The sequence below is a fragment of the Manihot esculenta genome, chromosome 4 (assembly GCF_001659605.2).
Source record: "Manihot esculenta cultivar AM560-2 chromosome 4, M.esculenta_v8, whole genome shotgun sequence".
Taxonomy (NCBI): domain Eukaryota; kingdom Viridiplantae; phylum Streptophyta; class Magnoliopsida; order Malpighiales; family Euphorbiaceae; genus Manihot; species Manihot esculenta.
In genome coordinates this window covers 34325088-34352470 of record NC_035164.2, presented here as the reverse complement: position 1 = coordinate 34352470, position 27383 = coordinate 34325088, and the positions used below count along the sequence as shown (strand labels likewise).

The window sequence follows — 27383 nt, the reverse complement described above, 5'->3', positions numbered from 1 at the left end:
AAAAAATAAATTCATAAAAGGAATTATGCATTTATATTGTTTGTTAGGAGAGATTATCATGAACCAGACGATATACTGAAAACTAAACGTTTTTGTTTAGCTTGCTGTAACGCTAAGAGCCAAAAATTAAAACTAACCCATGTGGTCCTCTTTCACAAATAAATTCTCAACCCCCAAAATGCTGAAAGATACCTTTGTCTCCGCACATAGTCAACTTCATCACTCCCACTAATCTATATAACCTTTCTCTGCCTTTCCTTCTCATCACCTCTCTCCCATACTCACATGGCTCTCCATGACGACACCCCTAACCACAAAACCCATCTCTCCGTCGCCTTCCGGTGGCCTACTCGCCGGAGAATTTCGCTGCGCAGGCGGAAACTGCCATCTGTGCGTTTAGGTGGAAAGAAGCAAAGACGAGGTTTGTTTTTGTTGAGAATGCTGAGACGGATGAGAGTAAAGTGGCTAAAATTGCATTACTCGTGCTTGTTAAGGAAGCTTAAGGAATATTATAGGAATTTGATTAAGGATGTTATTGAAGCTGGAGCTACTATTGAGGTTTATCAGCAGAGGCTTGTAATGGAGGCTAGCTTTGGTGTTCCTGTTATGGGTTTTAATTTCTCTAGCTATCCTTCCATGGCTGGATCAGATCGCCCTCCATTCATTTTCATCTAGAAATTTCTTCTTCTTCTTCTTCTTCAGTTCTATTTCTTGTTTTCTTGCCTTTTTATTTTTGTCTATCTACTTGTTGATTACAAGAAGCTGAAATGAAAAACAAACTCTTCCTTTTCAGATCTCTTGCACTTGTAAATTTCTGGAAATGAATGAAGTTTGAATTTTAGAATGAATCCCATAAATATCCATTGTCGGTAAATGGGTTAAGCGTTATTGGGATTTGGAAACTTTTGGCAAATTGCTAAAATTTTTGCTAGAAAATAAATATACCATGATTTCGGCAATCAATCGCATAAGAATTTTTAGATTAATTTTAAAAAATAATAATAAATCTGATAGTGGAAATATAATTATAGCAGTAGTGGTGAACATGTAGGAATTAGGAACTTCAATTTCAGAAGTTAATGCCACTCTCGTCCACTTGAGTAGGATTGTTAGAGTGCAATTTCTTTTCTTCAGAAAAAAATACACCATTTTTAAACATTTTAATAGGGTTACGACTTGTAATTCATGAAGTTTAATGGAGAACTAGGGAATGTTACAGTTTCAAGTAACATCGAATTTGAAAATCCGCAGAAACGGTGGTGACTAAGCACTGAAGCTTTCTTTACTGGCATTGTTTAATTAGGTTGTTAATTAACAATTAAAGCTAAGTTAATTAATTAGTATACTTTGGCTGTTATAGTTGACCAACAAGATACATGTAATATTCCTACATCACTCTGTGCTTATCTTTGAATTAATATATTCCTGGATTTGTATTTTTTTTTCTTTATCTACGTAATTATCTTTCCGAAAAAATACTCATCATCTATAACATATTAACTAACGAAATAAAAAAGTAATGTTAAAGTTAGCGATTGGAAATCGAATTTCATTTTTAAAACTTCTACTTAGAATAATATTATTTTATTAATTTTGTAAGTTTAAATTTCAGTTTTAAATCGATTCTGGCAAAAAAAAAAAATCTAAATGATGCCCTCCTTTATGAGCTTGAGATCTGCATCGCATGAAGACAAGTAAATTGGAGTTTGGAATAAGAAACCCAATTGATAAATTAGTTGCATTATGAAATGGTGGACCCCATCTAAGCTAGATGACGTGTGTATATTATTATTATTGAATTGGTTTGATAATATTGTTAAAGTAAAAGAAAACAAAATAGCTGAGATTATCCGCTCAGAATTATTATGGTCAAGAATATATAATAGACTTCAATGACGTGGACTAATCCATTTTATTATTATTAACATAATATCCAATGAATTAATTTTGCGTACACATTTTTTATCACAGTTTCATTTAGAATTAATCAATTAAATATTTGAATCATAGAAAAAAAATAATTGAACAAAATTATTAATTAATTAAATATCTAAATTTATAAAATCACATGAATTATCATTTATCACTATCAATAATTTAGAAATTGTGCAATTTAACTGTGATTTTCATTTTATACAAATTTAAAATATAATCAATAAAAATATAATAATTTATAATTTTTGCTATCAATATTATAATTAATTTGTGTTAATTATATGTTTATAAATTTAAGTGTTCATGGTAAGAAAAAGCTTTACTTTTTTTTTCATAAATTCACCACACCTCATTTAATATATTTTATTAAATTTAGATAAATAAATTTATTTTCTTATAAAATGGAGTTTATGTTAAATATCCTGTTAGGTAATTTGAATGATTATTCCGTCAACTAATGATGGAAAACATATATAATCCAGTCCAGTCAGGCTGGATCTCTTGAGTGGAGGACATGCTTTTATATGTTTGTACAAAGTGAAACCAACAGATCTTTAATTTTGTTTCTTTCTGCTAGAAAAACTATATTCCACCTTTAATAAAACTCGAGAGATATAAATCCACGGTTGATAGTTGATGTGAAATTCAATATCTATAAAAAATAATTTTTTAAAAGAAAATTATCACACTTTTATTTATTTAAATTTTTTTAAAAAATATAAAATATTTCTTACATTTTTACTATTGATTAATATTTGAATGAATTAAATCTAATTCAAATTTAATATTATATTAAAATTTTTTTATCTAATATTAAATCTCTTATAAATATGTCACACACTAATTGATAAGTGCAAGCTAATATTAATAAGTCTGAATTCTCTAACACGCGAATGATAAGTGTAGAATGATAATATTTGTTGTATTTCACAATAGAGATTACAATCTATTTATACATGAGAGAGGGTATCTAAATAGGAAGGAAAATCAAGTCTATGATTATACAATCCCTAGGATTAAGTAACTGACCCATCTATCAATATTTACTTCCTATATTAACATATTTACTTTCTATAACTTATAACCGCCAAGGAAATATTAACATATTTACTTTCTATAGCCGCCAAGGAAATAAACAATCGGACAGATGCGAGCTTGGCAACTGGAGAGAATGTATCAGAATAGTCAACTCCATAAGTTTGTGCATAACCTTTGGCCACTAAACGGGCCTTGAGGCGAGCAATAGATCCATCAAGGTTTATTTTTACTGCAAACACCCATTTGCACCCAATAGCCCACTTTCCTGGGGGCAAGGACATCAACTCTCAAGTACCATTAGTGTCAAGGGCCATCATTTCCTCTTCCATTGCAGCACGCCAATCAGGATGGGACAAAGCCTCAATAACAGTTTTGGGAATTGAAATAGAATCTAAAGTAGTGACAAAACAACGAGAAGAGGAGGATAATTGATCATAAGAGACACAAGATGAAATAGGATAAGTGCAAGTACGTTTACCTTTGCGAAGAGCAATGGGCAAATCCAAATCAGACGGTGAAGGATCAGTGGGAGCAGGATCTGTCGACAAAGAAGCAGGTAGTGGAACGGAGTCAGAGTCCTCTAAGCGTCTGGAATACACATGAAAGATGGGAGGGCGACCTGGCACATGAGCGAAAGGTGTAGGAGTAGTCTGAGGAGACAAAGAGCGAACAGTGTATAACAAGAGATCATCTTCCTTCCCCTCGGTGTTATAAACAGATGATGGCGGAAAAAATGGAGTGGACTCAAAGAATGTTACATCCGCAGACACAAGATACCGATTCAGATCAGGAGAAAAACAACGATACCCTTTCTGACGTCGAGAGTAGCCAAGGAAGACACATTTGAGTGATTTAGGATCCAATTTAGTAACCTGTGGACGAACATCACGAACAAAACATGTACAACCAAACATACGTGGCTCAATAGGAAACAAAGATTTAGTGGGGAACAAAATGTTATAAGGGATATCACCATGAAGGATGGGGGAAGGCATGCGATTGATCAAAAAACAAGCAGTGGATACAGCATCAGCCCAAAAACATTTAGGTACCTTCATTTGGAATAAGAGAGCTCTGGCTACTTCAAGAAGATGTCGATTTTTTCTTTCAGCAACTCCATTTTGTGAAGGAGTGGCAACACAAGATGACTGATGAAAAATCTCTTTTTGTAACAAATAAGATTGAAATTCCCCAGAGAGATACTCTTTAGCATTATCACTTTGCAATATACGGATGGAAGTATTGAATTGGGTTTGGATTTCAGCATAAAATGCACAAAAAACAGAAAATAATTCTGAACGACTCTTCATTAAAAATAACCAAGTAGTACGAGAGAAATCATCAACAAAAGTAACAAAATACTTAAAGTCAGACTTAGACACAACAGGACAAGGACCCCAAACATCTGAATGTACTAACTCAAAGGGGGACGAAGCCCGTTTATTGACTCGAGGCAGTGTAGGTAAACGATGATGTTTGGCAAATTGACAAGACTCACAATCTAGAGTAGACAAAGAATGAAACTGTGGATATAACTTCTTTAAAATTGAGAGAGAAGGATGCCCCAAACGACAATGAACATCAAAAGGTGTTAAACGCGTGGAGCATACCAAAGATCGAGGAGATCGAGGTAGTTGCTGATCCAAGACGTAAAGACCCTCTGACTCACTCCTTCTACCAATAATTTGCTTCGTCGAAAGATCCTGAAAAACACAGTGATCAGGAAAAAATGAGACACAACAATTCAATGCACGAGTGAGTTTACTAACGGAAAGCAAATTAAATGCGAACTTAGGGAGACATAACACAGAGGATACAGAAAGAGAAGGGGTTAAGTTGATATGACCAGAACCAATGACAGAAGATTTAGTGCCATCAGTAAGAGTAACATAAGAAGGCGATGTACGAGACTCAAGATTGGACAAAAGGGTAGAATTACCTGACATATGATCGGTAGCACCAGAATCAATAACCCATTTTGAGGATGAAGACACAAGACATGTAGTAGAGTTACCTGACTCGGCAATTGCAGTGATAGAGGAGGAATTAGAGGATTTTAGAGATGCCTGGTATTGGACGAATTGTGCATACTCATCTGCAGATATCAAAATTCCTTGATTGGAAGATCCATTCAATTTGTGTTCCGTGATTTTAGTCATCATAGGAATCACATCAGTTACGGTGGTGGTTTTCACTTCAACCATGACAACAAACCCAAAACGACAGCAACAAAAGAAACACAGAATCAGAAAACAGTACCCGGCGTGAACAGTACCGATGAACAGTACGACGTGAACAGTACTCGTAAACAGTGTCGATGAACAGTACCGATGAACAGTACCGTGAGCCGTTCCGATGAACAGTACCGATAAAAACACCTCCCCAAAACCCGAACGGCAAATAAACCTCAGATCTGACAAGGGAACGATGTGGCGACTCCAGCGATGGTGAGATCCAAATATTACCCGTTATGGGTAACCCAAATAAACAGAGCCCTAAGTCTCCAAAAAAAAATTTTTTTCTTTCTTTCCTAAAAAAAACTTTGACGGGAGAGAAAAATTAAATCTCTACGAGAAAGGCTCTGATACCATGTAGAAGGATAATATTTGTTGTATTTCACAATAGAGATTACAATCTATTTATACATGAGAGAGGGTATCTAAATAGGAAGGAAAATCAAGTGTATGATTATACAATCCCTCGGATTAAGCAACTGACCCATCTATCAATATTTACTTCCTATATTAACATATTTACTTTCTATAACTTATAACAATAAGAATTTGAGTTTTAATTCATGAAATCAGAAAGTTTTCAAATTCAAACACTAATCCGCTTTGGGGAAGGTTTTCCGCTGTCCTCTGTCATGGGCAATATTTTGTCAGACAAAAGATATATTTGGGCTTTGGATTTCTTCTTAGTCTGGTAGATGCAAAGTTGGGCCTTTCTGTTTTTCAGAACTATGGTCTGATACACCCTTTTCCATCCAATGTACTCTCATCTTTATACCAAAAAAAGAAAAAAACATCAAGATATCAAGCATTTTAATTACATCCAAATAAACATGATCCAGTTCAGTATAATAAAAAAAACTGTGTTACTTTTTTTTTAAAAAAAAATCCTGAACTGGACTGGCAATTGTCCACTTTTTTTTTTTCCCTTTCTAGCACATGGTATTGAAGACAGACTTTTGTTTTATAATAAAGAAGAAAAAATCCCACCAAAAAAAAGATAGTAGTTGCTGAAGTTGTAAAATCTAAATTGCAGTTGATCCATCAAAAGATCTTAATTTTATATGTAAAACAGGAATCAAACCTTAAAAAGTGGTTCCCTAGAGATTTATTGCATAATTATAATATAGAATTAGGCAATTGTTAATGTTTGTTTCACGTGATTTGATACAATTAAAAATATTCTACAGAAATCCTTTATATAATTCAATCATGAGATTATAAACAAATTGTAAAAAGCTTGGAAATCAACGGGTGGAGGCCATGCTTGTGTCTTTGGGCAAAGTGGAAACTAAAGATCCTTTTAAAGCTATTTGCCTCTTTTGGTAATGAAATTGTCTTCCACCATCATGGGACCTCACACTTTAACATTCATACGTGCTTGGAAAATGGCCTCTTTCTTTTTTTTCTTTATTTATGTGGTGATAAAAGCAGAAAGAATGCAAGTTTTCTTTCACATTTAAGATATAAAAATTAAGTGAAATATTATATTTAAATCTACATGAGTGTCGGTGGAACATGTAGCTATATACAACTCAACCTCAATTGTTGATTTGGTGGGTTCAAACCACATATTCATCAAGCTTCAAATGTTTCTAACTCTCTTTTCAAACCCATCTCCTTTGATTTAAAAAAAAAAAATCTCCGACAGAATAAAAAATATAATTAAGCATTTTAATTAATTTGGAGAGAAATAGTGAATAAAATATAATTTTTATTTTTCTCTTAACATTTCCTTCTCCCCTCAAATTTTCCTTAACCAAACATAAAAAAATAAAAAATAAAAAATATATATATATATATATATATATTTTTTTTCTCCCTAATTTTCATCCTCTTATTTTCCCTCGTGAACTTGTAGCAGAACCTTACATGATGTTACTCATACAATTAATGAAGGTGTCAGTGAGATCTGGTACAAGGGTTGATGAAAACAAAACAAGCAATAGTTTGTCGGACTCGGAGTACGGTTCCGATGGAATAGTTTGTCTGAGATCATTAGATGGTCCCATCAAATTATTGTGGGACCATCTAACTTCAGACCAAATAGTATGAAAGGAGATTGAACAGTAGGCCGGTGGTAGATTTGCAAAGCTTGCCGCGCCATATCCTTTTCTCTAAGCTAGGGGTAGTTTCGGTATATTAAAAATATGCAGCCGTTTTTCTAGTTGCTCAGCCTCGGTCATTGCTGACATCATTTTTCAAGGACGGTGCTCAGTTTGGTATATATGTTTGACTTTTCTGGTCAAGCCAATCGCAAGAGTCCACGTCAAATACTCAGAATAAGACGGAATATTATATGGGTCAAAAAATTGTTTTTTCTTTCATAATCGGGAGATTAGGGTTTGATTAAGGAAAACCAAATGCCAAGAAGTTGTGAGTTATTCTTTTTAAGTATTAATCTGAAAAATATTTCCAGTAAAAATTAAAAACTTCAATATATAATTAAAAAAATTATCAAAATACTAAAGTCTAGATAAATTTTATTATACATAATTTTATTTTTTATAAAATAAATTATGTCAAACGTCTAAATTTACATAGAGCTTGCTATATCTGGCTTATTTGCTCAAGCAATCCTCTAGACCGTAACAACTTTGTACATGGCTAGAATCATTCAATAAATTCAATTCACATGGCTTGACTGTATAGCTATTTATAAAAATATTTTCATTATTGATTCATCAATAATCTTGAATGTAAATATCATTGAATATTTTATTATTATTTTGTAAATTTGATGTAATTAAAATAGAGGTTGGAAACTCAAATACGTGTATTGGGAACAAAAGGGGTCAATATAACAGACGTGTAAAGCAATGGGTAGATATGGTTTATTAATCAAAAAAACAAAGACAAGAAAATAGTTAGAGATGTTGAATTTTCTCCATATTGGACGACCAAATCAGGACAATGAAATGTACAGGTTGCTTATGCCCACTTTCTCTTTTTTTTTTATATATTAAAAAATGTCCAGTTTGTTTTTATTTTTCAATTCATATAATAAAAAATATTACGTATAATTAATATGTGCACAATAGATATTTCCTTTTTAATATATATTTTCTTTTTTTTTTTATTTAATAAGTTCCCCTTGATTTGACATTCCAGCATGCAATCCATGACACGAGCCCATCTTTTTCATTCAAGATATACTTTAATGCAAGTGGGGATGGTTTGGATGGCAATAGATCCAATATTTTAGATATCCAATTAAATCACACTTTAATTTGAGGAGTTTGAATAGTTATGATAGAATTTGAAATGGGTTTAAATTTAAAAATTAATATTTATAATAAATTTAAATTAAATTTAAATTTTATATATTAAATATTCATTATCCAAATTTATTTATATAAATAACTTTAATTTAAGAGTTTATTAAGGGTGAGCATTCGGTCGGTTCGGTTTAAAATCGAACCGAACTGAATAAACCGAAAACTGAAATTTCAGTGTTTATAAAAACCGAACCGAATTGATTTTGGTCAGGCATCGAATCGAACCGAACCGGTCTGATTCGGTTCGATTCGGTTTGGTTTGATCGGTTTCAATTTTTAATAATTTTTTTTATTTTTTACACTTTATTTTTAATATTTTAAAATTTAATTAAAATATTTTAATCTTAATATGATTTAATTTCTCTATATTATTGAAAAAATATATTATTATCACTAATCGGTTCGATTCGGTTTTTTCGATTTTTTTCTAATCAAAACCGAACCGAACCGAAATAACCAAAATTTCTGAAATTAAAAACCGAACCAAATCAAAATGTATAAAAAATCAAACCAAATTTTCAAATCAATTCGGTTCGATCAATTTTTTCGGTTTGAACCGAATACTGCTCACCCCTCATTATCCACCAAATTTTGTTTTTTAAATTAATTAAGAGTTTAATACATTATTAATGAATATGCTTGTAACTTATTAAATTAATAACTCAAATGTGAATATTTTGCATCATAAGTAGTGTGCAAGTTAGAGAATTAATTTTAGAAATTGTATTACCCTTATGAAAATTTATTTACTAATATTGCCTTGTAGAACTTATTTATTTAATCTCCTAATTAGTTGAAAAGTCATTAGATAGAATATTCAAAAAAAAAATGTAAGGACGAAAGAATTAAAAAGAATATTTAATATATATAAAAAATATGAGTTTTTTAAATCATAACTTCATGGAAACATACTTAGCCCATGGAATGCGACTCTATTATCAATGTCAAACGTTAAAGTCTTCTATAAAAACATGGTCCCCAATAAAGCATTATATATTTCAATGAATATTCAGATAAATATTTATGTAAATTAAAATATAAATAAATGTATTTTATTATAAAAAAATTAATAAAACAGTATGAATTTGGTATAGTTTTGAATGCATACAGGTCTGTAACCCTATTAAACCATCAGATGAAGTAAATTAAATTTTGATTTCTCGAATCCTCACCGTATTAAGTTAAATTTATTAGTCTGAAACCGAATCACACTTAATAAAATAGACTGGTGTACTGAGTTATTATGAGGTTTTGGTCTGTTTTTCTTTTATGGACTTAATAATAATGCATGAGTTTCAACTATTATCATAATCCATCTAAAATCTTTTATTATATAATGGCTATATATCTATCTCCGTGCGATTTACTTAATACAAAAATTAATAATTCAATTTATATTTTGAAATGTTGAGAAATACTTTTCTTGTTCTTAAAATTTTATGACCAATGTTGAAGTCTAAGTACATAAACTAGATTTTATGAAAAGAAAATCACATTTATCATCGTTTATGTAAATATAATTTTTTAGAGTTTTCTAATATTGTGTTTTCAATTATAAAATTTAATTTTATATCCTCTACTACTATATTAAATATTTATTTATTTTTATTTATTTGTATCATAAATATATACAGCTTAATAAATTAAATTTATAAATACTAATATTGGCTCTGCTAATTAATCTGAAAAACTGCAATTAAATGAACAATTTGTATGAAATAGTTTAAGATTGATTAACATATTATTAATTGTGAGAATTGTAAAATACTCTTAAATAACATCTAAAATAATGTTTCTTTAACCTTAAACCCGACCTAACACTTAACTAACCTAACCTTTGGCTGCCAAACTGGAGGCACGTGAGTTGTAAGGGGGTCAACAGTATATAAGCTTTTTCACTGGCTGACACGTGAAAAAAAAGGATTTAAGCACGCCATCCGTGAAATTTCTGCTTTTTAAGCTTTCCTTAAGGTTTTGAATTCACTGATTTGCCCCTACACATTCCCTCTATTGGCATTTAAGTCTTCAAAATTTCCCTTTTTACCAACTTTTGAAAATCATGCGATTAATTTATTTTTATATTACTTTACTATCTTAAAAATACATTGTTCTAAATTAGTTTAATATATATTCTTTTATTTAAAAAAAAGAAAAAAATGTATTTTTTCAAGAAAAATAATAATAATAAATCAAAATTTATTATTAATATTTTTAATTTTTTAAGCGAACCTTACAAAATAACGATATTTATTAAGCGTGCTTTAAATTACTAGATTTTCCCACTATTCAATGGAAATAGTTAAGAAAAAATCCAGAGGCTTCATTAGTGCAAATGCATATTTTAATTATACTCTAACATAATAATAAATCTAATTTGGCTGGATAGGCTTAATATTTGAGATTAATTCTTTTTTTTTTCTAATTGTAAAATGTTTATAAATTATTTTTTAAGAAATATTTTTATAATAAAAACTATATTTTTATATCGTGTATGCCAATTTTATTCAATAAAAGTTACGTTTTAATGCACAAAGGTCATAATTGCCATTTCTGTGCAAGACAAGGATATAATCGTCCCTTTTTATAAAATATTTTCCCCAACTTTCCGATTCCCTTCCTTTACAACCGCGTCTTTTAGTCGGAAACCAGGAACTCGCTTTGACTCAGCTAACCTTTGTTTACTTCTAAATTTATTTATCATGAAAATAAAACCAACTACCGAAATTAAATTTAAAAAAGTCATTTTATTTTAAAAAATTAAAAATCAATAATATTATTCCTGTTAGTAAAATTCAATATTTTTTTATAAATAACTTAATTTAGTGCTTTAAAAAATTTAATTTAATAAAACTAATCAAATTATTTTTTTATCTTATAATTTTTTTAATTATTTCAAAATTATTATTTATTTTTATTTTTATTTTTTATATTATAATAAATTATTATAATTATATTTATTTTATTTTATTTTTAAAAATTTTTTATATTTAATAAAATTTATGTATTTAAAATAAATATAATTAAAAAGTTAATAAAAAATATTTTTTTAAATATATATATATATAAATAAAGTAATAAAAATTATAAGACAAAAGAAATAATCAAAATTAATAATTTAATTAATGAATATATATAGAGAGTAATATTACATATATTTCCTTTAATAATTTATAAATTACTAAAATTAATTTAAAACTTTTAGACATTATTAATAATAAGCTTATGAAAATTTAATTTAGTAAGCCAAGCCTAAAATTAAACTAAATAATAAGAATGCGAATTTTACTTTATTAGTAATAAAGGTTCAATTTTTATTGGAAAATGTTTAATTATTCAATTTCTAACAATTTAATTATTTTATAAATTATTAAAACATTTCATTTAATTAGTTTTTTTTAAATGAAAAAATGTTTAAAATTATAAATAATAAGTTTAGGAAAAATCTTAATTTAGCATGCCAAGCCTGAAAATACATCTAAAAAAAATTGATGAGAAGAAAACAGCTGAATTTTAAAAACGTGTTGACGGTGAGATCCCTCGGTGCACAACTTTTTGTGTGCACCCTCTCCATCCTTGTGTATATATAGAGAGAGACACACAGAGAAAAGCAACTCATCAGCAACAGAGGCCATCACTTGCACAGATAATTTGCATTTCCTGCTCATCTTTCTGTGCAGAGGCATATATTTAATCATTCAATTACACAGAGAAAGAAGAGGAAAAGAAGATGTCACTGGCTAAAGAAATCATGGGTAGTTCTTTGATTGATAAATCATCATTTGCATCAATGTCATCTAAAGTTCTCTTTAACCATAGTTTTCATCAGAAGAATCAATTCTTGGTGAAACCAGTTTTGGTTCCTCTGCAACACAGAAGGATTAATGTACAAAGAGCAGCTGTGAGGGGTCCTGTTGCAGCTATTAGCGAAGATTTGATCAGAGCTAATAGTAATAAAGATACTGTGCCTGAAAAGGCGGTGACATTCAAGGTGAGAGCTGTTGTCACTGTGAGAAACAAGAACAAGGAGGATTTGAAGGAGACCATTGCCAAGCACTGGGATGCTTTCGCTGACAAGATTGGGAGAAATGTTGTTTTGGAGCTTATTAGCACTGAAGTTGATCCAAGTAAGCCTTTAATTTCTATTTCTGGCTGTGAGAATTTGGGAATATTAAATGTTAATGCTTCTATTTTATCATGCTTTCGGTTTCCTTATTTCTGGGTTCTTCACTGTTCAGCCTTTTATGGCTGGTTTTGAGGTAAAGAACCTAATTCTCAAGTGGGTTTAACTTTCCTCTTTTGGGTCCTCGATAATATGTCCAAGAAAAATGAGGGAAAAAAGGGTGTATATTGATTTTTGTACAATCAATGCTTGTTTGGCATCCTTGAGACTTGTTTATAATGATCAAAATTAATAATGAGGTTGAAACTTGATTCTTGTAGAAACCAACACACCGAAGAGAAGCAAGAAGGCTGTGCTAAAGGACTGGTCCAAGAAATCAAATGTTAAAGCTGAGAAGGTCCATTATACAGCTGAGTTTCAAGTTGATTCCAACTTTGGGGTGCCTGGAGCAATCACAGTGAGCAACAAGCACCAGAAGGAATTTTTCTTGGAGACAATCACCCTTGAAGGTTTTGCTTGCGGTCCAGTGCATTTCCCTTGCAACTCCTGGGTCCAATCCAGCAAAGATCATCCTGCAAAAAGGATATTTTTCTCTAATGAGGTACTTATTATTATTATTATTGTACTTGAATTTTCTTTTGTCAACTTAAGACTTTTGGGAAAATATCGGACAGATAAATTTTTATGTTGTTGTTCTTGTTGAACTGAACATTTTTATAAGGTCAAATTTGATATATTTAGGCTTTGATTTTTTTCAAATGACAAAATAAAGAAGTTGGAACAATTCAAAGCCTGACCTTATTGACTCTCGGTTTCCATATTCATTTTTCTTGCTTATTTTGTATGGTGGTATATGATTGATGAATTTTACTCAGTAATTTAGATTTTTTAGGTGTAAGTTCATATTCACTGAACTCCTGAACTGTATCATGTGCTTTAAAGGCTGTAATTGACTACCCACTTAGTCAGTGCATGACCAAGAAAAAGAAAACGATTAGCAAATATTTCTTTTTTGAGATTCCCTATAATTGGATGGACCACTTCTCCAGAATACACCATGGACCCATGAGCTTGAAGCAACTAGAATATGAATGGGTCACGATGTTTCTGTTTCTTGCTGTGATTATTAATTCTGTAAAAAATGAGCTTGCGTAACATTTCAATGAAACATCTATTTCATTCCCTGTATGATCTGGGTCTAATCAAAAGTTTAACTAATGATGATTTTGTTTGAGCAGCCATATTTACCAAGTGAGACACCTGCTGGACTTAGAGTATTAAGAGAAAAAGAACTAAGAGATATCAGAGGTGATGGCAAAGGAGAGAGAAAGTTATCAGACAGGATTTATGACTTTGATGTCTACAATGATCTGGGAAATCCTGACAAGGGCGTTGCGTTGGCCAGGCCAAAACTTGGAGGTGAAAACATACCATATCCAAGGCGGTGTCGCACTGGCCGTCGCCCAACAGATACAGGTTAGTGTTCTATCTACCCTCATTTTGGCTACTTCATAGCTTAAAATTTTTCTATAAGGTGAAGGTCCTAATTCTTTATTACATATGCACCAGATATAAATGCAGAGGGTCGTGTAGAGAAGCCCTTGCCAATGTATGTGCCTAGAGATGAACAATTTGAGGAATCAAAGCAAAAAACATTTTCAGCTGGAAGGCTTAAGGCAGTGCTTCATAGTCTGATACCATCATTGAAGGCCACCATTTCTGCTGAGAACCATGACTTCAATGCATTTTCAGACATTGATATCCTCTACAAAGAGGGGCTGCTTCTTAAAGTAGGGCTTCAAGATGAAATCTGGAGAAGTCTACCATTGCCAAAGGCAGTTACCAAGATTCAGGAATCTAGTGAGGGACTTCTCCGATATGACACACCCAAGATTATTTCCAGTGAGTACCACGTTTCATTGTCTCAATTTTTCTGTGTCAATATTTATTACCTTGGTTGGACTCATAAAATTTTAACTGCCACCTCAGCATCAGAATATGTGGTGAGACTCTGTAAACTCATGGTCCACTTTTTTTTGTTGGCCCACTGCCCATTTATCATTTAGTGGGAGCCAAGTCATAGATATAATTTTTAGAACACAAATTTGTGCTACTTTTACAGCTCTTAAAAAGAAGAATATGCACGTCTAGCATTTGTTGCTAGCTACAAAGAAAAATGTCCACCATTTTTTGTCTCTTTCTGCTTGCTGGTTGCCTATTGGGAGCCAGGCCTAGAAAGCTTTCATAATGTGCTGGGATGGGTTTCAATACCTTGTGCTTGTCATTTTCCACTCGTAGGGAACTGTATACTTTTAGTAACACATTTTTCATATGGGTATATGATTACATGGTTATTTAATTAAAGACCAGTATTACTTTTGCTAATCTGGATGTAATTTCCACATGCAGAGGACAAGTTTGCCTGGTTGCGAGATGATGAATTTGCCCGTCAAGCAATCTCAGGGGTTAACCCTGTCAACATTGAGAGCCTGAAGGTTTTTCCTCCAAAAAGTAATCTTGATCCTGAAATCTACGGTCCACAGGAGTCCGCTCTTAAAGAAGAGCACATTATAGGCCATCTGAATGGCATGTCTGTTCAAGAGGTAATCCCCTTTTTCTTTTGCCAAGTTAAAAACTATAAAAAATCTGGAAATGTTTAACAAGTTAAGCCCAACCATAGCTGAATGTTCTGTAATTATTATTGCAGGCCCTGGAGGAAAATAAACTCTTTGTAGTGGATTATCACGATATTTATCTCCCATTTTTGGATCGCATTAATGCTCTTGATGGTAGAAAAGCATATGCAACCCGAACCATATTTTTCTTGACCCCTCTTGGGACACTTAAGCCCATTGCTATTGAGCTTAGTCTCCCACCTGTTGGGCCAGGTTCCCAATCAAAGCGAGTAGTTACACCTCCTGTAGATGCAACTTCAAACTGGATATGGCAACTTGCCAAAGCTCACGTTTGCTCCAACGATGCTGGGGTTCATCAACTAGTAAATCACTGGTAAGAATGAAGAAAGCAAAAGTTGGTCACTGCAGTTTTTGAAGCCTCGAATTTAATTTTTGATTTTTAGCTATTTAGTCATCTGAAATATCATGGTGATTACAGGCTACGTACACATGCTTGCCTGGAGCCATTTATACTAGCAGCACATAGGCAATTGAGTGCAGTGCACCCCATATTTAAGCTTTTGGATCCACACATGAGATATACGCTAGAGATCAATGCCTTAGCCCGCCAAAGTTTAATCAATGCTGATGGTGTTATTGAATCCTGCTTCACTCCTGGCCGCTACTGCATGGAGATTAGTGCTGCTGCATATAAGAATTTTTGGCGATTCGACATGGAAGGCCTTCCTGCGGATCTGATACGCAGGTATATATAATATTACAACAAATTTTGAAGATAACATTAACTACTCCCTAGCCTGTAGATATAATTGGAAAAAAGGAAAAACATGATGAACCCACATAATAAAATTTTGATAAATGGGGAAAGAAGCAATAAGAAAAAGGAAATTTTGGCAATCTTGTTCGTTTGGTGCATGAAAAACTTGGGGAATTTAATAATTGTTGGTCCTTTTTACCTTGCAGGGGTATGGCTGTACCTGACCCAACCCAACCACATGGCCTGAAGCTTCTAATTGAGGACTATCCATATGCACAAGACGGGCTTCTTATCTGGTCTGCAATAGAAAACTGGGTCCGCAGCTATGTCAACCGCTATTACCCTAATTCAAGCCTAGTTTGTAATGACACAGAGCTACAAGCTTGGTATGCTGAGTCTGTGAATGTGGGCCATGCTGATCTCAAACATGCAGAATGGTGGCCCACATTAGCCAACGTTCATGATCTTGTTTCAATCCTCACCACCATCATTTGGCTTGCATCTGCTCAACATGCTGCTCTCAATTTTGGGCAGTATCCTTATGGAGGCTATGTGCCTAATAGACCACCACTAATTAGAAGATTAATTCCAGAAGAAAATGGCACGGAATATGCAAGTTTCTTAGCTGATCCACAAAAATATTTCTTGTCAGCATTGCCAAGTCTGCTACAAGCAACAAAATTTATGGCTGTGGTAGACACCTTATCGACACACTCACCAGACGAGGAATACATAGGTGAACGACAGCAGCCATCGATTTGGTCCGGTGATGCTGAAATAATAGATTCATTTTATGAGTTCTCAGCAGAAATGAGACGGATAGAGAAGGAGATTGACAGAAGGAACATGGATCCTAGCCTTAGAAATCGTTGTGGAGCAGGGGTTTTGCCATATGAATTACTAGCACCTAGTTCATCACCAGGGGTAACATGTAGAGGCGTACCCAATAGTGTGTCGATATGAGTGGAAAAATGTGAGCATACAGTGCAATATGCCTTCGAGTTGGCTCAAGATTGTAGTGAGTTTCAGGTATAGACCATGACCATTCTTAATATAAATTGTATCTACATATTGTGTGAGTGTAGGGTGCACTTAGTGGCACTTTTAACATAGGATTGTATATGCAATAGATTGGAATAAGCATAGCTCTGTATCATAATCTTATGCTAAAATGAAGAGTGAGAATTTTTAATCTCTGTCTCTGCTTTTCTTATTTTGCAATGGAATTGTGAGTCTGTTTGCAGGGCCAGTCTTTCGAAATAAATCCAAGTTCTCCATTTTTGTAGATGGGATATTGATGCATTTAGCTGTCAGCTCAAAATTTAGAAAAATTGGTATACATTGCTTCTATGGTATAACAAGTCAATAGAAAATAGATAATTATATGAAAATAGTTATTTTTTTAAAAAGAAAAATTTATTAGTTAATTAGCATATTTTTAAAATTTGCTCATTCATTATTAAATTATATTTATATAATTGTTTATTTTTCATTTGCTTGTTGTATTATATAGGTAATTTTTTATAATATAACCGCTTCACTGTATAATTTTTTTAAAAAAAAAAACTGTGCAGCATAAATCTTTTTTTTTTTTTGTTTGGAAAAAGCATGGCATAATTGGGTTCTTTACTTTTCTACTTGTGATAGTTTTTTCCTTTGGGGAAAAAAAAAAAGGAACCTTCAGGTGAATCCCATAGTGCATCGGATCGTCCTTTACTGTATGCGTTTAGGGTGGCTGCCCCCATGGCTCTTATTCAGTTTAAATAAGAGTTTTATCGATTCAATTTTAATTTTGAATTACACTTATTCCATTTCAAATCCAATCGCTATATAAGGTTCCTATACTTATTAAAATTAATTATTTAGTTACTAATTGTTTGAATTATATTAAAATATTTTTATATTTTATAAAATTATACATTTTAGTTTTTTTTTTTTTTTAAAAAAGTGTTTATCCTCGATTAAAGGCATTAAATGGCATATGAATAGTTAAAAGTATAGAGCTTTTTATTTTCATCCACATCGATGTAAGCATGCCTTTATTCAAACTAACAAAAAGAAAATTAAAAAAAAAATAGTGATTAATCTTTAGGTAATTACTGAGGTAAACTTTAAAAAAAAAAAAAAAAAAAAATCATACAGTTAAACTGCATTTTTAAAGTCCTACAGTGTATTTAGATAGGAAATGAGGGAGTTTAACTAGGAGGCATCGGATTCAGGTTTGTCACCTTTTCATCTTCAGATTTCTCGAAAACGACAGCCTACAGCCTCTTTTGAAGTCAATGAACAGTTTGTTTAATTCTGCTGTTTTTTCTCTATAAGTATCCCTAACCACTTTAATTTGCTTCACAGCCAGCTCTGCAAATTACAAACCAGAAACCAAGAAATGGGAACTCCTTCATGGGTTGCCTATGCCGCTGCCTGGGTTGCCATCCTGGCTCTTGTCCTCTTCTCCCGCCGTCGTAAACTCAACCTGCCACCAGGCCCAAAACCTTGGCCCATAATCGGAAACCTCAACCTTATAGGCTCACTCCCCCACCGTTCCATCCACTCCCTCTCTCAAAAATATGGTCCCATTATGCAACTCAAATTTGGTTCTTTCCCGGTGGTTGTAGGCTCCTCCGTTGAAATGGCTAAAACTATTCTTAAAACCCATGACCTCACTTTCGTCGACCGACCAAAAACTGCTGCCGGAAAATACACAACCTATAATTACAAAGACATCACATGGTCACCCTATGGGTCCTATTGGCGACAAGCACGTAAAATATGCGTTATGGAGCTTTTCAGCGCAAAACGCCTAGAATCATACGAGTATATACGACGAGAAGAGCTAAGATCGCTCGTTAATACCCTTTTCTCGTCGAGTGGCAACACCATAAACTTGAAAAATCATCTCTCAGATCTCAGTCTGAACGTTATAAGCCGAATGGTGTTGGGGAAGAAGTACACCGTGAAGAATGAAGGTGAGGACGAAATTGTGACGCCGGAGGAGTTCAAAGAGATGCTGGATGAGCTTTTCTTGCTAAATGGGGTGTTGGATATAGGGGATTCGCTCCCTTGGCTTGCTTTCTTGGATTTACAAGGGTATATAAGGAGAATGAAGGCTGTAAACAAGAAATTTAATAGGTTTTTGGAGCATGTTTTGGATGAACACGATGGGAGGAGAAAAGGGGTTGAGAACTATGTGGCTAAGGATATGGTGGACGTTCTCTTGCAGCTCGCTGAGGACCCTAATCTCGAGGTTAAGCTTGAAAGAAATGGAGTCAAGGGATTTACACAGGTATGATTATTTTTAATTTACGTTTGATTTTAGTTAATATTCTTTTTTTGGTATTGAAAAGAAATTTATAAAATCAAGACTTGAAGATTTTAAAAACAGGATGATCATTTTATTATCTATACTTCTTACAGACAATGTTGTTAATGTTATTAAAGCCTGCTCATAGATAATGACGTTAACGTAAGAAATTAATCAAGTAGTGATAATAGTCATGGTCCAGCAGGCCACAATTTCAAACTATGACATCATAACACGAACTGAACTACTACGCCAATGGATTGAATACTAATATAAATAAAACGAAAGATGGTGTTTATTGACAAGCGTTAATTTAGTATTGACCTAATATTTTTCTTACTCCTTAGGATATGGTCGCCGGAGGAACTGAGAGCTCAGCAGTGACAGTAGAGTGGGCAATCTCCGAGCTCTTGAAGAAACCAGAAATTTTCGACAAGGCAACAGAAGAACTAGACAGGGTGATCGGAAGAGAAAGATGGGTAGAAGAGAAAGACATAGCTAATTTACCATTTATTGATGCAATAGCTAAGGAGACAATGCGTTTGCACCCAGTGGCACCCATGTTGGTTCCTAGACTGTGTAGAGAAGATACCCAAATAGCTGGTTACGACATTCAACAAGGTACTCGTATGCTTGTCAACGTTTGGACAATAGGGAGAGACCCTAGCATTTGGGACAGCCCTAATGAGTTCTTGCCTGAAAGGTTCCTTGGTAAAGAGATTGATGTTAAAGGACATGACTTTGAGCTGTTGCCATTTGGTGCTGGAAGGAGAATGTGCCCTGGGTATCCACTTGGGATAAAGGTGATTCAAGCAAGTTTGGCAAATCTTTTACATGGGTTTAAGTGGAAATTGGCTGGAGATATGAAGAAACGGGATTTGAATATGGAGGAAATTTTTGGGCTTTCTACTCCTAGAAAATTCCCACTTGTCGTTGTTCCTGAACCTCGCCTCCCATCCCATGTTTACTTTCTGTGATTTTTGTTTGCTTTCATCTTCTTCTTTTTTTTTTACCTGCTGTCATGAGGGTGTTCATCACTAAATACATGAATTATCCAATAGTTCTCTATCATGTATTAAAAATTCCAATCTCCACCTCCCAATTTACCTAATCTTATAACTCTATTTACACCAATATATTATAAATACAACATTTAAACGCGAGATCCGAATAAGTTAAATTTATAATGAGTTAATATATAATTTTTATTTTTAAAAATAATCAAATTTTATTCTTACTGAGTGTGTCTTGTTTTACCTAATTTGAAAACTATGGATTAATTTATTGATAATAATAAATTTTCATCATTAATAGTATAAAAAAAAAGTTCATGTTATAAACTTTTTATTTTTATTAATCACTCAGACACAAATATTTATGACTTTTTATGAACCAATAATTTCATATCAATATTATAACGTAAATTTATGGCTTTTTATAATCTAAGACAAATATTCTTTTAAAACAATATTTTAAATACATATATCTTAAAAATTAGCATTATAGACATAAGCAATTAATAAAATTAAAAATAAAATCATTTAACATAAAGTAATCTAATCAAATTTCAGAAAAGAAAAGAGCGAAAATAACTTTGGAACAAAATATTGAAATGGATCAAATATTGGGCTTCAGACAATCAATATTTGGGCAGTTGGACTGGTAATAGATTGATGACGAAGAAGAAAAATCATTTAACATAAAGTAATCTAACCAAATTTCAGAAAAGAAAAGAGCGAAAATAACTTTGAAACAAATATTGAAATGGATCAAATATTGGGCTTCAGACGATCAATATTTGGGCAGTTGGACTGGTAATAGATTGATGATGATGAAGAAGAAGTTTACAAATACAATTAGTTATTCTTGTTGCACACCTATGAATTTATCACAAATTAATAAATCAACATCATGCAATGCTTATAATTGTTTTAAGATTCAGAAAAGCGTTCCTCCCTTTTATCCATCTCCCTTTTATCAATTTCCCTTTTATTCGCCAGTGACGTCTAACTGCTTATCTGTTACAATATCACCGGTTTTTGTCTTTCAGATCCGTATGTGTTAGAATCCTTCTCCACGCTACACGGCCATTTAATTCCTTTCGGCGTGCATGCGAACAGGGCTGTGAGGTGACTTGGCCTGCTCTCCTACCTCTTGTCACGTTACTGGATTAGACTTCCTTCAGATGGGCCCACGTGTGAGATCTGTCCAGCCTGATTTCCGTGATCGGGCTGAAACGCGCAACGTGGGGTTGGCTCAACTTGAGGAGGTCTGATGGGCTTTGAACTTGTGTTCTTCTTTAAGGTCTGACTTGCTCCAGGTGTAGGAGATTCGGCCTTATTCCAGGTGTCGGAGGCCCAACGATCATCAATAATTTTTTATTATGTATTTTAATTATATATATTGGAACTAAACTTGATATAAAAATAAAATGGAAGGGCCTAATCTCATTCAAATTCCATTAATAATGAAGAAATATCCTCTATTTTTTCTTTTTAAGATAGGCAAGTTTGACCAAATTATTCAAATTTCATTATCACAATGGATATATTAAGTTTTGGAAATTGAAAAATACTGTCCAATGCCAATGGAGCAAGCAATGCCTAGTTGTCTGACCAGAGTTTTAGTGGGAGTTGGTGGAGGCCTAAGATTTGATCTTATTCATAGAAAACGAGCCAAGTCATTTTAGTTCATAGGATTTGGGATTTGGGATTTGTTTGTTTAGATTTAAAACTTCCAGTTTAAGAATGACCATTCTTTTGTAGTTTGAACTTAATATTGGACACAAGCCAATCTTTCTGAAAGTGGAATATTTGACTATGAATTGTTGACCCTAGAAACTCATGGAGTGTGGAGGCCATGAATGGTCTTCATTATCCAATGAATACAATTCTTAAGAATGCAGGTACAGCTGCACTTGCTTAACTTTCAATTGCAGTCGATTCAAGTTCAGGAAAAGTCATAACAAATTTGATAATTTTATGAGATAAATAAGAAAACAAAATTTTACTATATAATTCATGTGATATGAGAAAAAGTGGTTAGTTGATTTCTCAATTTTTAAAAATATATTAATTTTAATTATTAAGCATTTTACTATTTAGTTTGTATTATATAAGAAAACTTATTAATTAGTAAAATCTCAAAAAACTTTCTAAAGTATTTTTTCATAAGATAAAAAATAATTAGTGAGTTTGCATTTTAGATTTCAAATAGTAATTTTTCTAAAAAAATAATTCTCAATGGGTTAGTGCTTAGAAATATTAGCACATTGGATAGTTGCCAATTGAATATGTATACCATATGAAAGCAGACTAATTACCAAAATCTGATGCCCACAATTCAATGGAAAAAGTTTTATTATAGCAACTTTAGTCACACATTGCAATCATAACAACACCTGCAGGTGAATTGCAAAAGGTGGGAAATTTTCCCAAGATTAAAAAAAAAAAAAAAAAGAAGAAGAAGCTAATTCAATGTACAATATGCTCTATAAGCAAAACCCAATTATCTATACCTCTCTGCCGCTTTACTCTGCCGCTTTGGAGAATATAGGCTAGTGCCTGAAGTCTTATACAATGCTGTATCAGAATACACAGCTCTAGATCTGAATGACTTAACTCGCCTTCTGTGCCTTTGACCCTTCTGGTTCCTGTTACAATTCTTATCTTTCATTTCTGCTGCTTCTTTTTCTTCAAATTTATGTTCATCTTTTAGTTCATGGCATTCATTTTTACTTTCTTTTTCAATTTCTTTTTCAGTTGTTGCTTTATTGTTGCCTTCAGTTGGAACAACAAACACAAATGGTCCAACTGGTATGTCATTAAGCTCTAGCAGAGACTCCAAGGTCTTGACCACAGTGCTCATAGTGGGTCTAGATTTGCAGTGGTGGCTCAAGCATTGGTAAGCCAGTGCTGCTGCTTTCCTAGCACCTTCTGTTGAATATTGGCCTTCAAGCCTTGGGTCCATTATCTGGTCAAGCTTATGGTAATCCTTCAATAAAGGTCTTGCCCATTTAACCAAGTTCTGCTCTCTACAGGGACGCTTCTTGTCCACTGATCGCCTGCCCGTTAACAGCTCTAAAAGCACCACTCCAAAACTAAATACATCACTCATGGCTGTCAAATGACCTATGATAAAGAAAAAAAACCTTAATTTTAGTAATTATGCAGATTTTTCTTGATTAATTTTAAAATTATTTGGCAATAAAAATGAACTTGCATTACCAGTCATTATGTATTCAGGAGCTGCATAACCTTCAGTGCCCATAACACGAGTTGTAATATGCGTGTCATCTCCTTCTGGACCATCTGTTGCTAGCCCAAAATCCGAAAGCTTTGCATTAAAGTCCTGAAAAAAAATAACAAAAGGATCAAAATATGGATTAATTTTTTTATTTTGATTGTAACATGAAGATTTTGAATGGTTTGGTAGCTGCACAAATAAACCACAAATGTAAACAGTTAATGGTTAGAAAACAAATGATTACCGAGTCTAATAGGACATTTGAAGCCTTAAAATCTCTATATATTACTGGTTTTTCTTCTCCATGGAGGAAAGCTAGGCCTCTTGCTGCTCCGGCTGCAATTTTTAGTCTTGTTAACCAAGGCAAGGCTGCAGAGTACCCTGCATTGTTCAAGAAAGTCAAGAACATAAAAATCCCATCCAATTGGATTAAAGAAACAGTTTAGATGTGATTTCAATGACATAAACTCCAAAATTCAGAATTCTGCATGCATTATCACTGTAGCAGTGGCACAAGTTCTGAGAGGAGGGTGTTTGTACTTTTAAATAGCTGAGTCTCTAAGTTGCCTCGCTCCATATATTCATAAACCAAAAGCCTGTGCTCATCCTCGCAGCAGTAGCCAATCAAGTTCACAAGATGGGGATGCTTTAACTGCCCAAGGAAGATTACTTCAGCCTGTAAAAATGAAACAATTTGTTGTTAGAAAAATGCAGAACAAGATACTGCTATTTGAAGAGTAGTAATAATTCTTGCTTACCAGCCACTCTCTATGTCCTTGAGAGCCATCCAAATCCAAGACCTTGACAGCCACAGGCTGAGCCTTCAAGCCAGGTCTAAGCTTGTCAGAAATGAACCCTTTGTACACAGTTCCAAATCCACCTTCACCAAGAAAGTTACTTCTGGAGAATTGATGGGTTGCCATTTGTAGTTCCTTGAGTGTGAAAACATGGAGGTTAAAGATTGAATTTGATAGATCACTGACAGATAGTGGTGAACCAGGGTTGCTCAAATCTGACAGAGATAATCTCTGGGAGGTAATTTGATTAGAAGCTTGAATCTTTGGCTCTGGAAATGGGTTCTCAGACTTGAAACATGCAGGAAGCAAAAATTTCCAAGTAAAAAACTTACTTGGAGCCATTTTTCTGTAGAAGATATGTGCCAGGCTTTTATCTCAACTAGGTATATATATAGATATAGATATAGATTTTCTGTGCAAATTTTGGCTGAAATTAATGAGAAATGGGATGTTAAGATGTGTGCTGACTTGACCAATCAGCTTTTTTTCCTTGTGGGTAAAAATATTAACGGGTTAAAAAGAAGGAAATCTTCTGACTCTAGAAGAAATGGAATTTTTTATTTAAAAAATTCCAAAGTCATCCCTGTACAAGAGGCCGGAGACTTAGAATCTTCATGGGCTATTCTTGACTTTGAGGTGAAATTTCTTTGCAGCTTCATCTGCTGGTCTTGTGGGGAGTCTGAGAAAAGGAAGCTCATCTTACACGGTTTTGCTTCCTTAGATTGATTGCATGGGAAATCGACAATATTATAAATCCATTTGAACTTGTTTTTCAATTATAATTTTTTTTTTCTCCATATGTAAAAGCTTTAGTGTGGTAAGCACGTGTGGTGCTTCTTGTTCATTTTTCAACCATGATGATCCAACAACTTGAGATTACATAATTATTACTAAATCTTACAAAACAATTGTTTTAGATTTGAAAGATGTTTAACCCGTAAAGAGATAAATTTGTCCAAACTCATTGCTCATAAAACTCCCATTCCATTCCAGTTGAGCTCCGACCGATTTGGGATTTTATTTTTTTGGTCTGAGTTTGATTCAATCCTTGAGGTTAATTCGAGCCAACACGATTCGAAAGTGGTGGCTCTCCATTTGCATTTTATAATATATCATATTTGAATAATATAAAATTTAATTATAACATTTAAAAGAATGAGAATTAATTTCAATAGATATTAAAATATCTCTCTCTAACAATAATTGAACAAAATTGAATATTGTGGATATCAAATGAAGAACAATCTCTTTTTTTAGGTCCTGTAGCATTTTGAGAATCAAAATTAAAATTTTTTATATTTGACCTTAATGGACCCATATTAATTCTTTTTTTCTTTAATGAAATGAGTAATTAAGGGATATTAGTAGATCCAAATTCATTGATGGGTATGATTACAAAAGAAAAAAAAAGTCATAAAAGGAAAAGGGAATTTTTTTTTTTAAAAAAAAAAAAGAAAGAAAAAGGGAGATATCAATAGTCATGGCTGGGTTCAATTCCAAATTAATTGAGAATGAGGTTTGATTTAAGTCTGGGGGCAAGAATAATAAGATGGGTGGGTGTGCCAATGAGCTAAGTGATATGTGCTCGTTGCACTTTTTTTCTTTATGGAATTATTATGAAAAAAAAAAAGATTTGTGTAATTTAATTTATTATATTCGAGCTCCATATAATTTATTTATTTATTTAAATTTAACTTTTAATATTTATAATAATTTAATTTTTATTGACTAATATTGAAATTTATAAAATGATTATTTTATTAATAAAGAGAAAATTAATATTAAATTATTTACTAATAAATATTAAAAGTTAAATTTTAAAGATTATATTATAATTTATTTTAATTTAAATAATAAATGAGGAAATTTATGAATTGACGCACCTTGGTGTACACTGTTAAGCTGGAGGCGGCTGCCACCTAATTCCTGGATATTTGCTTAAAAAGTCTTTGGAAACGATACACGGCCATGCTGCCGCTTTCGTTATTTTGTCTCATAATTACAAAACAAAAAAAAAAAAACAAAAAACTGTTCCCTTTTCCTAATAATTTCATCTATTGTTTTCTCAGTTGAAAATTGTGGCACACGGCCAACAATAGCCAACTAAATATTTTGGATTTATCAAAGTAATTTCCTTTTCTTGTTTAAAATTTAATTTATTTCCCTAATAAATTTAGTTTTCCAAACTCTAAGCAAATTATGTTCTTAAATTTTCAATATACTACATTTAATATTCTCCCAAATAACAAATATATAAATAAAAATTTTAAACTCATGAAAATCACTGAACAGAGAATTAAGCATAACTATAGTGGTCATGAAGAAGAGTCTTACAAAAGGACAATTAGGTCATTGGAAGAAAGAGATTATGCAGAATAATTAAGTAATTAAGAATGACTAAAATACTTCCCAAGTGGACCCACCCATAACCTATGGACTCCAATAAGAAGTCAATCTTCTACAACATTGCAATTAGAAACTTTGATTTGCAGGCTGATTGAGATGTCTTCCTTTTTGCATATTTCTACCCTATCTCTACTTTTTCTTTTTCTTTTTCTAAATGAAGAATATGATTAATTAGTAATAATGGGTAATAATTAGTTGGATTAATTTCTTCATTTTCACAAGGTGATCATCTCCTTTTAATTTAACTATGTCAAAAAAAAAAAAAAAAGTAAAAAAGAAAGAGATTAAGGGTAAAAAGGGGGAAAAACAAAACCCACATCTGCCATGAAAATCAAACAATCTTGCTTGACCGCTTAATTTATAATCAAAGTCTTAAGAAGCATTTCTAAATTATTCTAATCAAAGTCTTTGTATTAATTTGATTCTACTTTGGGCGACAACTACCCCATTTTTGCTGACGACAATTCGTGACCTAAGCATTAGGTAAGAAGAAGCATCCTTCGATTTTAATGTTTATAATTTTTTAAACAAAAATTAATCTAATTTAAATTTAAGATTTAATTAAATCAAATTACTATAATTATAATTTCACACATAACACAGTAATAACAATTAAATTTAACATACTTTTTAGTTATT

At 32.6% G+C, this 27383-nt stretch overlaps 4 protein-coding genes across 4 annotated transcripts; 3 read left to right on the top strand and 1 right to left on the bottom strand.

Annotated features, from left to right (window-relative positions):
- Positions 1 to 103: 103 nt before the first annotated feature.
- On the top strand, positions 104 to 792 carry LOC110613926. Its single transcript, XM_021755345.2, has one exon. It carries the CDS (start codon positions 286 to 288, stop codon positions 673 to 675), a length of 390 nt encoding a protein of 129 aa, XP_021611037.1. The 5' UTR covers positions 104 to 285; the 3' UTR covers positions 676 to 792.
- Positions 793 to 12082: 11290 nt separating this feature from the next.
- Positions 12083 to 17187, top strand: LOC110613558 (linoleate 13S-lipoxygenase 3-1, chloroplastic). The gene is made up of 8 exons (XM_021754753.2): positions 12083 to 12606; positions 12923 to 13203; positions 13841 to 14078; positions 14172 to 14504; positions 15012 to 15205; positions 15310 to 15611; positions 15717 to 15983; positions 16202 to 17187. The coding sequence occupies exons 1-8, from the start codon at positions 12210 to 12212 to the stop codon at positions 16956 to 16958; spliced, it is 2769 nt and encodes a 922-aa protein (XP_021610445.1). The 5' UTR covers positions 12083 to 12209; the 3' UTR covers positions 16959 to 17187.
- Positions 17188 to 18110: 923 nt separating this feature from the next.
- On the top strand, positions 18111 to 20386 carry LOC110613973 (trimethyltridecatetraene synthase). Its single transcript, XM_021755415.2, has 2 exons — positions 18111 to 19278; positions 19644 to 20386. The coding sequence occupies exons 1-2, from the start codon at positions 18382 to 18384 to the stop codon at positions 20271 to 20273; spliced, it is 1527 nt and encodes a 508-aa protein (XP_021611107.1). The 5' UTR covers positions 18111 to 18381; the 3' UTR covers positions 20274 to 20386.
- Positions 20387 to 22625: 2239 nt separating this feature from the next.
- Positions 22626 to 24849, bottom strand: LOC110613254 (putative receptor-like protein kinase At1g72540). Its single transcript, XM_021754296.2, has 5 exons — positions 24300 to 24849; positions 24082 to 24217; positions 23786 to 23922; positions 23523 to 23646; positions 22626 to 23426 (listed from the first exon to the last, which is right to left on the bottom strand). Exons 1-5 carry the CDS (start codon positions 24678 to 24680, stop codon positions 22804 to 22806), a joined length of 1401 nt encoding a protein of 466 aa, XP_021609988.1. The 5' UTR covers positions 24681 to 24849; the 3' UTR covers positions 22626 to 22803.
- Between the last annotated feature and the right edge of the window lie 2534 nt (positions 24850 to 27383).